We start from the raw sequence: 16,564 nt of genomic DNA on the forward strand, positions 1-16,564 counted from the left end.
TAGAGAACAGCTGATTTACATTATAATAATATTTCACAGTTTCTACTGTATTTCTGATCATGTAAATGCAGGTTTGGTGAGCAGAAGAGACTCTTTCAGAAACATCAGGCTAAATATTGTAATTATTCCAAACTTCTAGTGGTTGTGACTGGTTTATGGTGAACCGTGATCATCTTTCATAATGAATGTGTGTGTCAGTGTTTGTTGGTTTATTTCAGTCAGATTGAACATCTCAGTCTATCAGTGAATCAAACTAATCAATCATTCATTCAGTCAGCAGAGGCTGAACCGGATCTTTCTCTGTCTGTCGCTGCTCTCGGGTCAGTGTTTGACCTTGTGATCTCTTGAGTGTGTGTGTGTGTGTGTGTGTGGGCGCTTGTTTATGATTTATGAGGACATGCATTTGTATAATGACATGGGTATACACTGGTATTGCAATGTAAATGTGGTTTATAAAGATATTTATCTTTCTGTGACAGTATGTGTGTGTGTGTGTGTGTGTGTGTGTGTGTGTGTGTGTGTGTGTGTGTGTGTGTGTGTGTGTGTGAGAGAGAGAGAGAGAGTGTGTGTGTGTGTGTTAATACATTATAATTAATACATTTGATTAAAAAAAACAAAAAAACATAACAGTTCATTATTGAGTAGGCAAAAAGACGCAATGATGTAATATAATAGAAACTAAATATTTGACACAATTGTCAGATTGTGTGTAACTGTGTCTCCACACATGAGCAGTAGAGCTGGGTGAGGGTCGTTCTCGTGTTCCTCTGTCTCACACTGACGGATCCTGACTCTCGTTACTCAGTCAGTCAGATTAACCTGTTAACGGCCCACGCCGGGTTAATTATAGACCTGCGGCGTCACACACACACACACACACACACACACACACACACACACACTCATGCGAAGGAGACCAGGCCGTCTGATCATTAACCAGCAGCATCACACCAGTTACGCTTCATCATCATCATCATCATCTTCATCCTGTTCAGCCTCTAAATGAGTCGTTAAGAGTTCAGAAGATGATGATGATGATGATGATGAAGGTGAGTGAGATATGAATGGCATCAGCATCTGTGTCTCTGTGTGATTGACAGCTCTCTCCCATGATTCCTGGCGTCGGTGTATAATTAGCCGTGATTGAGTTCATCATCCTGACCTCCGGCGCAGAGGGAGTATTATGGGATGTTCCTGGTCATGTGACGATCATAGACTCAAAGAGTTTGCTGGTGTGTTTGCGTATGTAAAGCTGGTGTGTGTGATGCTGTGTTTGCTGTGTTTCAGGAGGATCTGTGTGTGAAGTCCAGACATGAACGGATACAGCGCAGTCTCGGCGCAGATGAAGTAGGTCTCCATCATCTCTCAACAATCACAACATTATTCAGAACACATTAAAGACGCTGTGGGTTCATATGAGCTTCTGAATGTGTGGAAGATCCAGAAACTGAGCAGATTTGCATGCGAACATCTGAACTTCTGCTAAATGTTCTGTGAACGTTACGGGAACAGTAACATTGTATCATTCTTCAAACATTATGGAACATTACTTTTGAATCTGAATGTTCTGAAACAAGAAGAAACATTTAAAAACAAACATCCGACTGAAACATTCGAGAAGAAACATTCCATGATCCATGTATAAATAATGATTTTGTTCTGAGAACATTATTAAATAACAGATAACACTGTACGAACGTTCTATTAATGTTACTGGAAGAACGTTTGTTCATAACTTTGAGAGAAACCTTGCCAGAACGTTCTGATGTTTTATTATTGATGTTTCCTCTGATCCTGATCTATTGGACACATTCATTATTGATCTGTCGCACAATAAGTGTGACTTACACAATGAAACAGATCAAGTGTCCACTTTACTCATTAACCACACACACACGCTCACACACACACAATCACACACACACACACACACACACATACACACTCTCTCGCACACACACACTCACATTTGTGTGGCACAATGATTATTATTTAACTCACGCACAATCCAGATATAGAGCAGAGAAAGTGTGAATGTGAATGACATTTTCCCTCTCTCTCTCTCTCTCTCTCTCTCTCTCTCTCTCCCTCTCCCTCTCTCTCTCTCTGTCTCTCTCTCTCTCTCTCTCTCTCAGCGGTCACGGCTCACGGTCTCCAGATGTTCCTGTAGGAAACTCCAGTGGTAAAGCTCTGTACGGTACGTGTCTCCCCCTGCTGTCTGCTGAGGGAACTGCAGCTCACACACTTCGTCACCATAACGGGATTGTGTTGATCAGAGTGTGTGTGACATACAGAAACTTGAAGATGTTCAGTGTTTTGCTCTTTAGAACGAAAGATTCATAGGGATTCTCGTCTGTATTGGGGGTCAGTATTTCACCATGATAATAGTATATTTTTAGTCAGGTCAGCTTTATTTCTACAGCGCTTTATACAGTACAGATCGTTTCAGAGCAGCTTCACAGTAATAAATAGAATCAATGATGAGTGTGTGTGTGTGTTTTCTCTGCACCATCGCTCTCAGGAACAGATGGAGTGTATTTTCTGCACACTTCCGCCAAACACAAAAAGAAAGGTAGAAGCTGTGTGAGTGTGAGTGTGTGAGTGTGTGTGTGTGTGTGAGTATGTGAGTGTGAGTATGTGAGTGTGAGTGTGAGTATGTGAGTGTGTGTGTGTGAGTATGAGTGAGTGAGTGTGAGTGAGTATGAGTGAGTGAGTGAGTGTGTGGGGGGGTATGTGAGTGTGAGAGTGAGAGTGTGAGTGTGACTATGTGAGTGTGTGAGCATGTGAGTGTGACTATGTGTGACTATGTGAGTATGTGAGTTTGTGAGTATGATTGTGACTATGTGACTGTGAGTGTGACTATGTGAGTGTGAGTATGTGAGTGTGACTCATAGACTAAAAAATATGGACAAAGTGTCTGTGACGTCACCCATAGACTTTCTGAAGAACGGGTTTGAAGCCGTTTATGGGGGGTATGGGCGGCGCCATCTTGGAAAATCTTGGGAAATCCTAACCCCGCCCACCTTCTGGCCAATCCATATATGGGTAAAGGACGCGAGTCTGGTTATTCCAAGTATAGAACAGCACGCGTCACTCAGCTCGATCTGCTACTCCGCTTATCTTTGTATGTATATTTTAGGCAACGAAATATGTTATGAAACACCATACTAACTCTTTTCGTTTTCATTTAAAGAAATCTTAAACATTATAGCCACACAAATGTGGTTCAGGCAACGCGTAGTGATTATATTCACTGCATAAAACGTTTGCCTAACAAAACGAAATATAAAACACAAACCTGCCTCTTTTCGTTTAAATATAATATAAAAATATTAAACATTTTAATATGGTCCAGGCAATATGTGCATTTGTACTAAACAACCGATGTTGCAGTAAACAACATTATACAGATCATCTTCATTGTATTAAAATTTTAAATGACAAAACTCAACCCAGTCTCTTTTTGTTAAATTTCAGTTTAATCAATATTAGCCATTATAAAAGTATAAGTAAATGGTACCAAGAAGCTATACAAATAAAGCAAACAATTCAGTCAAACATACAAAGTCAGCGCTCTCTAACCATACAACGGTAAAGTTAAATAGCTTATAAAGTTATGAAACTTCCCCTCAGCCAAAACGATTGGCCAGGGAACAAATTATAGATTCACGAGACCAAAAATCGCCCGTTAGATTTACACAAGACGAATTATATCTCATGTTTAACCACTACAGAGACGCCAGAGTCAGCGGCAAATGTCAGAACGACTAGCCGTGGAAAGACTGTTCCAGGCGGGGTACATGAGCGCCGAGCGCCCGGTGATCGTCTGGATCTCACAACCTGGATACAATTTTCATAAATCTTTATAAATAAACCACAGATTTGAGCTTTAAACAACTACATTCTCGCCTGAAAAACTCTTAAAACTACATTTCATGATACAAAAACAGTAGTATTATATTGCAACTGTATATTAAAAAATGGCGCTTCTTATGTTGTCATTCTCCTTGGAGCAGCCTATGCTCGTTATCAGCTGTCAATCAAGCTGTCAATCAAAGTTAACCACGCCCTTATTTGTCATTTCATTTTATATCTAAATACGATCTAAACTAATGAGTTAGAAAAAAAATCACCCCCCTCACAGTTGTCAGGCACTCGGAAGCTATCGAAAAATACAATAAAAGTCCATGGGACCAACCTGTAAAAACATGAATTTATGCTGTGAAAACGGACATTTTAACATGGTGGTCTATGGACATTTGCTCCCTTTTGGGACCTCCCTCTAGCGGATTTTCAATGTATTGCAGTTTTTCGCACTTCCGGGTAGGCTTCATTTTTCAGATTAGAATGTTGCCGCTTGGTGTGACTATGTGACTGTGACTGTGACTGTGACTATGTGAGTATGTGAGTTTGTGAGTATGTGAGTGTGACTATGTGAGTGTGATTATGTGAGTTTGTGAGTATGTGAGTGTGACTGTGTGACTATGTGAGTATGTGAGTTTGTGAGTGTGTGACTGTGTGACTGAGTGTGACTATGAGAATATGTGAGTTTGTGAGTATGTGAGTTTGACTATGTGACTATGTGAGTGTGACTATGTGAGTGTGACTATGTGAGTGTGACTATGTGACTGTGAGTATGTGAGTGTGACTATGTGAGTGTGAGTGTGTGACTGTGTGACTGAGTGTGACTATGAGAATATGTGAGTTTGTGAGTATGTGAGTTTGACTATGTGAGTATGTGACTGTGAGTATGTGAGTGTGACTATGTGAGTGTGACTATGTGACTGAGTATGTGAGTGTGACTATGTGAGTGTGAGTGTGTGACTGAGTGTGACTATGAGAATATGTGAGTTTGTGAGTATGTGAGTTTGACTATGTGAGTATGTGACTGTGAGTATGTGAGTGTGACTATGTGAGTGTGACTGAGTTTGTGAGTGTGACTGAGTATGTGAGAGTGTGACTATGTGAGTTTGTGAGTGTGTGAGTGTGAGTATGTGAGTTTGTGACTGTGAGTGTGACTATGTGAGTATGTGAGTGTGACTATGTGAGTATGTGAGTATGTGACTGTGTGAGTGTAACTGAGTATGTGACTATGTGAGTGTGACTATGTGAGTTTGTGAGTGTGACTGTGAGTATGTGAGTTTGAGTATGTGAGTGTGTGAGTGTGACTATGTGAGTATGAGTTTGTGAGTGTGACTATGTGAGTATGTGAGTTTGTGAGTATGTGAGTGTGAGTATGTGAGTTTGTGAGTATGTGAGTGTGACTATGTGAGTATGTGAGTTTGTGAGTATGTGAGTGTGACTGAGTATGTGACTATGTGACTGTGTGAGTGTGACTGAGTATGTGACTATGTGAGTGTGACTATGTGAGTTTGTGATTGTGACTGTGAGTATGTGAGTTTGAGTATGTGAGTTTGTGAGTGTGACTATGTGAGTATGTGAGTTTGTGAGTATGTGAGTGTGAGTATGTGAGTTTGTGAGTATGTGAGTGTAACTGAGTATGTGACTATGTGAGTGTGACTATGTGAGTTTGTGAGTGTGACTGTGAGTATGTGAGTTTGAGTATGTGAGTGTGTGAGTGTGACTATGTGAGTATGAGTTTGTGAGTGTGACTATGTGAGTATGTGAGTTTGTGAGTATGTGAGTGTGAGTATGTGAGTTTGTGAGTATGTGAGTGTGACTATGTGAGTATGTGAGTTTGTGAGTATGTGAGTGTGACTGAGTATGTGACTATGTGACTGTGTGAGTGTGACTGAGTATGTGACTATGTGAGTGTGACTATGTGAGTTTGTGAGTGTGACTGTGAGTATGTGAGTTTGAGTATGTGAGTGTGTGAGTGTGACTATGTGAGTATGAGTTTGTGAGTGTGACTATGTGAGTATGTGAGTTTGTGAGTATGTGAGTGTGAGTATGTGAGTATGTGAGTATGTGAGTGTGACTATGTGAGTATGTGAGTTTGTGAGTATGTGAGTGTGACTGTGAGTATGTGAGTGCGTGACTATGTGAGTGTGAGTATGTGAGTGTGACTATGTGAGTATGTGAGTGTGACTATGTGAGTATGTGAGTTTGTGAGTGTGACTGAGTTTGTGAGTGTGACTATGTGAGTGTGACTATGTGAGTGTGACTATGTGAGTTTGTGAGTGTGAGTATGTGAGTGTGACTGTGAGTTTGTGAGTGCGTGACTATGTGAGTGTGAGTATGTGAGTGTGACTATGTGAGTTTGTGAGTGTGACTATGTGAGTATGTGAGTGTGACTATGTGAGTATGTGAGTATGTGAGTTTGTGAGTGTAACTGAGTATGTGAGTGTGTGAGTATGTGAGTTTGTGAGTGTAACTGTGAGTATGTGAGTTTGTGAGTATGTGAGTGTGTGAGTATGTGAGTGTGACTTTGTGAGTGTGTGACTATGTGAGTGTGACTGTGAGTTTGTGAGTGTGTGACTATGTGAGTATGTGAGTTTGTGAGTGTGTGAGCATGTGAGTTTGTGTGTGTGTGACCTTTCATAGATGTCTCTTGTTTCCTTCAACTCTCCCTTCACACACACTTCAAGTGTGAATCCCGTGTGATTGTGTCTGTAGACACACAGATGTAGTTTCCAGCTGAATCTGCTCCTCACACGCGTGTGTGTCTGACGTGTTCAGCGTTACATGTCCACACGGAATCTGTAGCAGCATCAGATTCGGCTCCAGAACCAGAACAGAAGATGTGAATCGGTCTGCAGATTCCGTCTGGACGTGATGGTGATGTCGTGTGTGTGAGTGTCAGTGTGTGTCTGTTTCCGCAGAGCAAAGGAAGAATTACACCAAGAACAGCATCAACAGCCTGACGGACACGTCGCAGTATCATGTGGAGGTACGGCGTAATATCACTGAACATTACTGTCGTTTAAGGGGGCCTATAATGTCCTTTTCACAAGATGTAAAATAAGTCTCTGATGTCCAGAGTGTGTGTGTGAAGTTTTAGCTCAAAATACCACACAGATGTTTTTTTATAGCATGTTAAAATGTCACTTTTTGAGGGTGAGCAAAAACGCACCGCTTGTGTGTGTGTCCCTTTAAATGCAAACAAGTGGATCATGTAGAAGCAACAGGACATTTCTGAATGGTTAGTTGATGAATTTATCTAGCTGATGTGGACTTAACTATCTTCTAGTCATTGATTAGCTTATTCTGTCATGATAATCTATAAATCGCGTTTCCGGGGGTGGGGTTTATGTAAATTTTAGGGTTAGTGATGTCACCATCCCATGAAGAAGATCATTGTAGTTCCTACCAGCAGATTTCTGTAAAAGTTAATCTCTCCCTTTGCTTTGAACTTTGAGCGTTGTAACTTTGCAGATGTTGTTTATGATCAAACAGCAACATTACACACTAACTAAAGTTAGAAAAGTCAAATCATAATCAACCACCCCTTTAAAGTCCCCATGAAATCAACATTGATGATTCTTGAATTTAACTCGTCTCTGATGACGAGGTGTGTGAGGCAACACATTCGTTCTTGTTCCAGAAGCGTTTCGCTCGATATACAGCACAATAGAAGAGAAAAGAACAGCGCAACTTCAATCCAAATGTCTAACCCTGTTAGAGACGCTGTGTGTGTGTTTTCCTGCCGCAGCATCTCACCACGTTTGTGATGGACCGGAAAGAGGCCGTTCTGACCATCGAGGACGGCGTGCGGAAGCTGCGTCTGCTGGACGCTAAAGGGAAGGTGTGGACGCAGGACATGATCCTGCAGGTGGACGCCAAATCCATCAGTCTCATCGACAACGACAGCAAGGTACAGGAACACCCGTCCAGGGGTGTGTTTCCCGCACAGCGGCGTAACGTGTGCTTCACTACTGTAGTACGATGCATCGCTAGATAAATCAACTAGCTCGTCACGACTGTTTCCCGAAACCAAGCTGTTGCAAAGTGGTCGTTCAACCACGTTGGTTAATGTCACTCAGGTGTTGGAGTAATAACTACTTTTAATGAATCTGATTAACGCTAGATGTTTTGATATAAATTACAGACATGGCATCTGAGGACTATTTCAAAATTTTCTCAGTTATTTTGCTTTATTACCAGATTCAATCAATGGCTCGTTCTTACGCACTAGAGCTCGTTCACACATGCGCACTCAAAATCGTAATCAGAATCCAGGCAAAGGTCATACACAGGCAGGCAATCCAAACAAACAGACAAATCCAGAGGGTGAGGCAGGAACGGGAAAACCAGGACACGGGCAGAGATCAAGAACCAGGAACAATGACAACAAAGGAAACGCTCAGAGATGCAGTGGAATAACGTACAAGACTTCGCAGGGAATGATGAGGTGAACCAGGCTTATATGGGGTGAACTGAACAATATAATGAGACACAGGTGAATGTGATAACCAGGGATGATGAGTCCGGCAGTGAATTATGGGAAATGTAGTTGTGAGTGAATAATAATAGTCTGATATAGAGTGCCCTCAGGTGGCTTTCAAGGGCACTCCAGCTGATGACCGTTACAGATTGGGTTGTACTGAATGTTATTATCTTATTTTACTCAAGATAAGGATTTATTGAGTTTATTGATTACATGTCATGCAAACTAGAAACTCTGCTTCTAAGCACAGGTCCAGATCTGTCGCTCCAAACACACAACTCTGCGATGCTGTTTGCGAATGTTTGTTGGAACGATGGTTTTCGGGAAACACAGACTTGTTGAACTGCTGATAACGACAGAACTTGCAACCATAGTTGGCTAACGATGCTTTTGGGAAACACACCCCAGAGCTCTGAGCGCCACACGCGTGTGGACTGATCACGCATGTGTGTGTGTGTGTGTTTCAGAACGAGCTGGAGAACTTCCCGCTGGGCTCGGTCCAGCACTGCCAGGCCGTGATCAACGCCTGCGGGTACGACTCTATCCTAGCGCTGGTGTGTAAGGAATCCGGCCAGGGGAAAGCAGACCTGCACCTGTTCCAGTGCGACGACATCAAGGTCAGCGTTCGTGAGTGAGTGCAGCTGTCAATCATTCCTGTCGACTCTTCGTCACTAGCGTGTGTGTGCTTTGACTCCCTCAGGCCAACTTAATCCACATGGACATCGAGAGTGCCGTCAGCGATCACAAGAGCGGGAAAGTGAAGAAGAGGCCGGAGGCGCTGAAGTAAGATGATGAAGATGATGAAGATGATGATGATGATTATGATGGCTGTTGCCACAGTAACGCAGCATCCGTATCTCTGTGTGTGTCAGAATGATCCTGAAGAGTGACGGGACCATCCCCCCGCCCCCGGGAGGCCCCGCCCCCCTGCCTCCAGGAGCTGTCAATCAAGGAGACGCCAAGAGCCGAGTGGCCAGTTGGACTGCCTGGACCAGTGAGCAGCAGGACTGTGAGTGGATCAGGAAACACGAAGTGTGTCTGTCGTTCCCATTCCAGAGCGTGTCTCACTCTGTGTGTGTGTGTGTGTGTGTGTGCGCGCGTGTGTGTGTGTGTGTGTGTGTGTGTCGCCAGGTGATCCGCAGAGACTTTACACAGAGCTGGACGGGTCTGCTGAGATGAGCGCAGCGCAGGTGGACAGAGATGTGGTGAGTGACTTCACCGGTCATATATCTGTCTATGTGTGTGTGTGTGTGTGTGTGTGTGTGGTGCAGATGGTTAAACACTGATGTGTGTTACAGCAAATCCTCAACCACGTTCTGGACGACATCGAACACTTCGTCACCAAACTGCAGAAAGCTGCCGAGGCCTTTAGTGAGCTCTCCAAACGCAAGAAAACCAAGAAGAGCAAGAAGAAAGGACCTGGAGGTGAGCGTTTCATCATCACATGATGCGTCCAGATCCTCCTCTTCGTCACGAGGGTCTAACGAGTGTATAACGAGTGTGTCACGAGTGTGTAACGAGACTGTAACGAGTGTGTCACGAGACTGTAACGAGTGTGTCACGAGACTGTAACGAGTGTGTAACGAGACTGTCACGAGTCGAGTGTGTAACGAGACTGTCACGAGTGTGTCACGAGGGTCTAACAAATGTGTCACAAGTGTGTAACGAGTGTATAACGAGTGTGTAACGAGTGTGTCACGAGACTGTAACAAGTGTGTAACGAGACTAACGAGTGCGTAACAAGTGTGTAACGAGACTGTAACGAGTGTGTCACCAGTATGTAACGAGACTGTCACGAGTGTGTCACGGGTGTGTCGCGAGTATATAACGGGTGTGTTGCGAGTGTGTCACGGGTGTGTAACGGGTGTGTCACGAGTATGTAATGAGTGTGTAACGGGTGTGTCGCAAGTGTGTAATGAGTGTGTGTAACGAGTGTGTCGCGAGTGTGTCACGAGTGTGTTACAAGTGTGTGTCTTTGATCAGAGGGAGTTTTGACGCTGAGAGCTAAACCTCCGTCTCAGGACGAGTTTGTCGACTGTTTCCAGAAGTTCAAACATGCCTTCAACCTGCTGGTGAGTGACGTTAACCAGGTGTAAATCAGGGATAAAATTAATATACTTACTAATGTTGAGCTGGAGAATCTCACAGAATTAATATTCTGTGTGATTGTTTGTCATTCCAGGGGAAGTTGAAGAACCACATTCAGAACCCCACCGCTGTGGATCTGGTTCACTTCCTGTTCAATCCCCTCAGACTGGTACGTGTTCTGATGGTGTGTGTGTGTGTGTGTGTGTGTGTGTACAGTAGTGTTGTCAAAAGTACTGACTTCGGTACCAAGTTGGTCACAGACATATCCGATAAGCTCGTGAACACAACAGCCAATCAGAGGTGTTTATGATTCCGCTCAACAGCGCTCAAAGATTCACATTTTTTAAATTTCTGTACCGACTTGGTACCGAAGTCAGTACTTTTGACTACACTAGAGTACAGCGGTTCAGTCGCTCTGACGCTGCTGTGTGTGTGTGTCTTTTAATTCCAGTTCACATGGATACGTGGAATTGATAAAAAATTATTAAATATTATATTTAAATATATTATATTTATTTTTATTATATATAAAAATATTAAAACGCGCATACCTATAGACTAAACATGTGATACGCATGTGCACGCCGTCAGCGTTCTCACAGGTTCACGTTTTTGACGTTTGCACAGAGATAACGTTTTTTCCCCCAAATTTTAAAGGCTTGTACCGTGGAACCTGTTTCAAGGTTTGCGTTCTCGAGACACTAGGCACTGTTTGTGCAAATGAGCGGCCGGAAGTTAATAACTAATGATCTTTGCGACGGAAGGGAATCAATCAAAACTAACTTTAGCTGGAAAATAATTATCAATAATTAAGACAATAATTATTCTAGATCTGCTGTAAAGCCAAAACAATTTCTGTTACTGTAATCTCCTGTTATCACTGTAAAGCTGCTTTGAAACAGTCTATATTGTTAAAGCGCTGTATAAGTGAAGGTGACTTGACTTGACTCAGGTGATCCAGACGTCTGGAGGGGTCGATCTGGCCAAAAGCGTCATCGTTCCCCTCCTCACCAGAGAAGCCATCGAGTTCCTGCACGCGTCGGGTTCTGCGGACGAGAGACACCTGTGGGTGACGCTGGGAGACGGGTGGACCAAGTGCAGGTACTGATGCTCTTACGCAAAACGTTATTTTGTTCAGTCTGCCGGGTGAAATCGTACCCGCTTTTTCATTAGACAACCATTCGTTTCTTCATTGAGGCTTTTAGAGAATTACTCTTGCTTAGAGTCTTGCTTCCCCTGCAACAACCGATCATAGTTTCACTAATACTTTTTGAGAATCGCTTATTCTCGCTTAGACCAATATTTTAATCTCTTAAAAGAACAAAATTGGTTAATACATAACTTACTATCTTTAAATCAACATTTAACATGTTCTTAATAGAACAAACCGACCGATATTTAAAAGAAAAAAACTGACCGATATTTAATAGAATAAAACTGACCGATATTTGATTTAATAGAATAAAACTGACCGATATTTGATAGAATAAAATGACCAATATTTGATAGAATAAAACTGACCGATATTTAATAGAATAAAACTGACCGATATTTGATAGAATAAAACTGACCGATATTTGATAGAATAAAACTGACCAATATTTGATAGAATAAAACTGACCGATATTTAATAGAATAAAACTGACCGATATTTGATAGAATAAAACTGACCGATATTTGATAGAATAAAACTGACCGATATTTAATAGAATAAAATGACCAATTTTTGATAGAATAAAACTGACCGATATTTGATAGAATAAAACTGACCGATATTTAATAGAATAAAACTGACCGATATTTGATAGAATAAAACTGACCGATATTTAATAGAATAAAATGACCAATTTTTGATAGAATAAAACTGACCGATATTTAATAGAATAAAACTGACCGATATTTAATAGAATAAAATGACCAATATTTGATAGAATAAAACTGACCGATATTTAATAGAATAAAACTGACCGATATTTGATAGAATAAAACTGACCGATATTTGATAGAATAAAACTGACCGATATTTAATAGAATAAAATGACCAATTTTTGATAGAATAAAACTGACCGATATTTGATAGAATAAAACTGACTGATATTTGATAGAATAAAACTGACCGATATTTGATAGAATAAAACTGACCGATATTTGATAGAATAAAACTGACCGATATTTGATAGAATAAAACTGACCGATATTTGATAGAATAAAACTGACCGATATTTGATAGAATAAAACTGACCGATATTTAAATCTCTTAAAAGAACTAAATCGGTAAATACAAAACTTACTATCTTTAAATCAATAGAACAAAACAACCGATATTTATTTCTCTCAATACAACAAAACGACTGATATTTAAATTGGTTGATTGAACAAAACCGACTGATTCACTGCAGCACTGATATATGTGATAGACAACACAATAAATTCACTATATCTAGATCTAAACCCGGAGGATTAATCATATCATTGTTATATATCACATCATCCGGCTCTAAACCTTGACAGTGTGACTTTCTGTAACGCTGCTCTGAAACGACTGTGAAAGCACCAGATAAACGTGACTCTTGTCTTGTGTTGAGGTTGGAGTGGCCGAAGGATCACCCGTTCCCTCGGCACACGCTGTGTTTCCGCGATGGCTGGGAGCCGCCGGTGCTAGTGTCGCGCGAGCAGGACGTAGCTCAGCTAGCAGAGACGCTCAGCGCCGCTCAGACCGACATCCACAGACCGGGAGACGGATCGCCGAGAGACGTAAGATGCTCTTCCTCTAAAGCCGCGTTTCCACCCAAATTACCCGGAACAATCTATCCCAGGAACTTTTTCTCCCCCAGACCTGTTGCTGAATAAAGTATCGTGAGAATTAGGCAAATTAATCCGGTGATGTAGGACTGCGCGACTTTACAGTTCCCGCTGGATTTCATCCTCAGAATTTAAGCTTCATAGAGCCTGAACCTCGTCGTCGGCCCATCGTCGTATCTTTAAACTCCACTGTTGATTGGAAAAGCAGAGAACTGTTCCTGCACACACTCAACCGATGCTGGGTGAGATCAGATGCTGCGTGGAGTCAACCAATCAAAATGCAGCATGAACTCGACCAATCAGCATGTTCAGCGCACAAGTAAAAAAGTACCATTCGTTTAGACCCTGCGGTGGAAACACGAGTCCCAGCCCGAAGTCACCAGTTCCTGCGGTGGAAACACGAGTCCCAGCCCATAGTCACCAGTTCCTGCGGTGGAAACACGAGTCCCAGCCCATAGTCACCAGTTCCTGCGGTGGAAACACGAGTCCCAGCCCGAAGTCACCAGTTCCTGCGGTGGAAACACGAGTCCCAGCCCGTAGTCACCAGTTCCTGCGGTGGAAACACGAGTCCCAGCCCGTAGTCACCAGTTCCTGAGGTGGAAACACGAGTCCCAGCCTGAAGTCACTAGTTCCTGCGGTGGAAACACGAGTCCCAGCCTGAAGTCACCAGTTCCTGCGGTGGAAACACGAGTCCCAGCCCGTAGTCACCAGTTCCTGCGGTGGAAACACGAGTCCCAGCCTGAAGTCACCAGTTCCTGCGGTGGAAACACACCGAAGAGGCTTTCGCATCGAGGAACCTCTTCATCGTTCCTAGAACTATTGGTGGAAGTTCCCGGATTTTGCCGTGTTCGCACCGCAGGAACTGGGAGCAATTTTTGTTCTAGGAACTCCTTTTAGAGGAACTACTTTACTCTTACTTCAGAGTCGGTCTACACCAGCGCTAGAGGAACTATCGTGACGTTAGTGTTCGCTGATTGGCCGAACGCACGTGAAACACCAGCACCCGCCATTTTAAAAGGCTGTGTAAACACAGATTATAGCCTATATATTTACTCCAGAAACTAACTCTATGAACATGGAAAACAGGGATAGATGAGCCTCTTAACCTTTACGCTGAGGAGAAAATCAAACACAACTTTTAGGAGACCAAGAGAAACATGATTATGTGTTTCTGCTCAGCAACACTGGACATCAAACACACGCCATACGCTAATAACTCTTCATTACTGGCTACCAGGAAAACGTTCCTATGGGAACCATTAGTTCTCGGGGAACCATCCTGGTGGCTCATTCTATAACTGAGTTCCCAGAACTATCCGGTGCGAAAGCCCCTCGAGTCCCAGCCCAATGTTCCCGGGGAAAGTTCCTGCGGTGGAAACGCGGTTTAAACCTCACAGTGGGACGTGTTCTTGATGTGTTGAAGTGAACGTGTGTTTTGTCCCGCCAGCATCCGATGCTCCAGGACTTCTCCAGCACAGACGGGTACAGTACCTCTCCTCTCAAGCGTTTGCAGGGGCTGGAGCCAGACATGGCGGTGGCTTTTAAACAGGCGCTCAGCCGACACGTAGATAGGTAACACACATCTGAGTAGGAGAACCGAACCGCACGCCCTGGAGAACCGGCTCACCGCGAGCGCTCCTGCTCTGGGTCCTCTCAGTCTGTTGACCCGAGGAAAGACTCTCTTCTCGAGCTCTGAGACGCTCCTCCACGGCGGCCGTGGTCTAAACATTCATCAGTAGATTCAGCATTTACATGTGTTTAGGATGTGTTCTTCCTCAGTGTTTCTATTTCTGTAAATATATAAATATTCTTAAATCAAGATACATGTACAGGAGAGGCAAACCTACTGAAGATATTAAGTCTTGTTTTTTGAAAAATGTATTGAGTTTGTGTAAAGTCGGCATGAAAGGGAAGTTGCACTGGTCTCTTTTCCTCTATTGTGCCGTATATCCGAGAGAAACGCTTCAGGAACAAGAACACGTGTGGGCGGGGCTTGATTGTGTCTGTGTGGAATTGATTGGATGGTTGTGGTTTGCTATTGGCTCATGTGAGTGACAGGTTAAAGCCCCGCCCACATCGTCAGAGAAGAGAAGAGATGCTGCAAGAGGAACTGATTCTGATCAAAGATTATTTTTCTGACCCGATTGGCAGATTTTTCTTTTTCGTGTTTTAGCATAAAAACTCACATAATGTTGATACATTTTTCAGAAAACAAGACTTCATATCTTCAAATCAACATTTAAATCTCTTAATGAAATAAACCAACCGATATTTAAATCTCTTAATTCAAAGGGAAAACAATATTACTCTTCTGACCCCATTGGCAGATATTTTAAGATATTATTTCCTTAATTTTGATAAAAATTCTTGTACAAAACAAGACTTAACATCTTCAGTGATTGTTCTTCTCCAGTAACTGTGTCCTGATTTAAGAGTGTGTAGATATCTGTGCTGGAAGCGAGCAGAAGCGATCATGTTCACTGGTGTCTCCTCTCCAGGAACCCGGAGCCGCACAGCCGGACGCCGCTGAGGAACTTTGCCAAATCTAAATATGACTTTGTGGCCAGAAACAACACTGAACTTTCTGTGGTGAAAGACGAGGTGGTGGAGGTACGGTCATGTGACGTGTTGGTCTGATTCACACACACACACACACACACACTCACACACACACACACACACACACACACACACACACGAGGTGGTGGAGGTACGGTCATGTGACGTGTTGGTCTGATTCACACACACACACACACACACACACACGAGGTGGTGGAGGTACGGTCATGTGACGTGTTGGTCTGATTCACACACACACACACACACACACACACACACGAGGTGGTGGAGGTACGGTCATGTGACGTGTTGTCTGATTCACACACACACACACACACACACACGAGGTGGTGGAGGTACGGTCATGTGACGTGTTGGTCTGATTCACACACACACACACACACACACACGAGGTGGTGGAGGTACGGTCATGTGACGTGTTGGTCTGATTCACACACACACACACACACACACACACAAGGTGGTGGAGGTACGGTCATGTGACGTGTTGGTCTGATTCACACACACACACACACACACACACACACACACACGAGGTGGTGGAGGTACGGTCATGTGATGTGTTGGTCTGATTCACACACACACACACGAGGTGGTGGAGGTATGGTCATGTGACGTGTTGGTCTGATTCACACACACACACACACACACACACACACGAGGTGGTGGAGGTATGGTCATGTGACGTGTTGGTCTGATTCACACACACACACACACACACACACACACGAGGTGGTGGAGGTATGG

General features: G+C 43.1%; 1 protein-coding gene across 6 annotated transcripts in view; it reads left to right on the forward strand.

Moving 5' to 3' along the window:
- Positions 1 to 16,564, forward strand: part of eps8a (EGFR pathway substrate 8a, signaling adaptor) — a 41,704-nt gene that overhangs the window by 17,154 nt on the left and 7,986 nt on the right. For 3 of the 6 annotated variants that reach the window (XM_084408327.1, XM_084408323.1, XM_084408328.1), the window contains exons 2-17: positions 1,288 to 1,347; positions 2,136 to 2,197; positions 2,522 to 2,572; positions 6,783 to 6,850; positions 7,613 to 7,774; positions 8,815 to 8,964; positions 9,048 to 9,130; positions 9,220 to 9,356; positions 9,479 to 9,552; positions 9,646 to 9,772; positions 10,331 to 10,419; positions 10,530 to 10,604; positions 11,388 to 11,536; positions 13,021 to 13,189; positions 14,685 to 14,809; positions 15,736 to 15,847. In XM_084408327.1, the coding sequence (XP_084264453.1) occupies positions 1,313 to 1,347; positions 2,136 to 2,197; positions 2,522 to 2,572; positions 6,783 to 6,850; positions 7,613 to 7,774; positions 8,815 to 8,964; positions 9,048 to 9,130; positions 9,220 to 9,356; positions 9,479 to 9,552; positions 9,646 to 9,772; positions 10,331 to 10,419; positions 10,530 to 10,604; positions 11,388 to 11,536; positions 13,021 to 13,189; positions 14,685 to 14,809; positions 15,736 to 15,847 (1,668 nt within the window). In that variant the 5' untranslated portion in view covers positions 1,288 to 1,312. The remainder of the gene's footprint in view (positions 1 to 1,287; positions 1,348 to 2,135; positions 2,198 to 2,521; positions 2,573 to 6,782; positions 6,851 to 7,612; positions 7,775 to 8,814; positions 8,965 to 9,047; positions 9,131 to 9,219; positions 9,357 to 9,478; positions 9,553 to 9,645; positions 9,773 to 10,330; positions 10,420 to 10,529; positions 10,605 to 11,387; positions 11,537 to 13,020; positions 13,190 to 14,684; positions 14,810 to 15,735; positions 15,848 to 16,564) is intronic. The other 3 variants (XM_084408325.1, XM_084408324.1, XM_084408326.1) reach the window with 3 other exon arrangements.

Source organism: Rutilus rutilus (genome assembly GCF_951802725.1).
Source record: "Rutilus rutilus genome assembly, chromosome: 4".
In the NCBI taxonomy this organism is placed as follows: Eukaryota; Metazoa; Chordata; class Actinopteri; order Cypriniformes; family Leuciscidae; genus Rutilus; species Rutilus rutilus.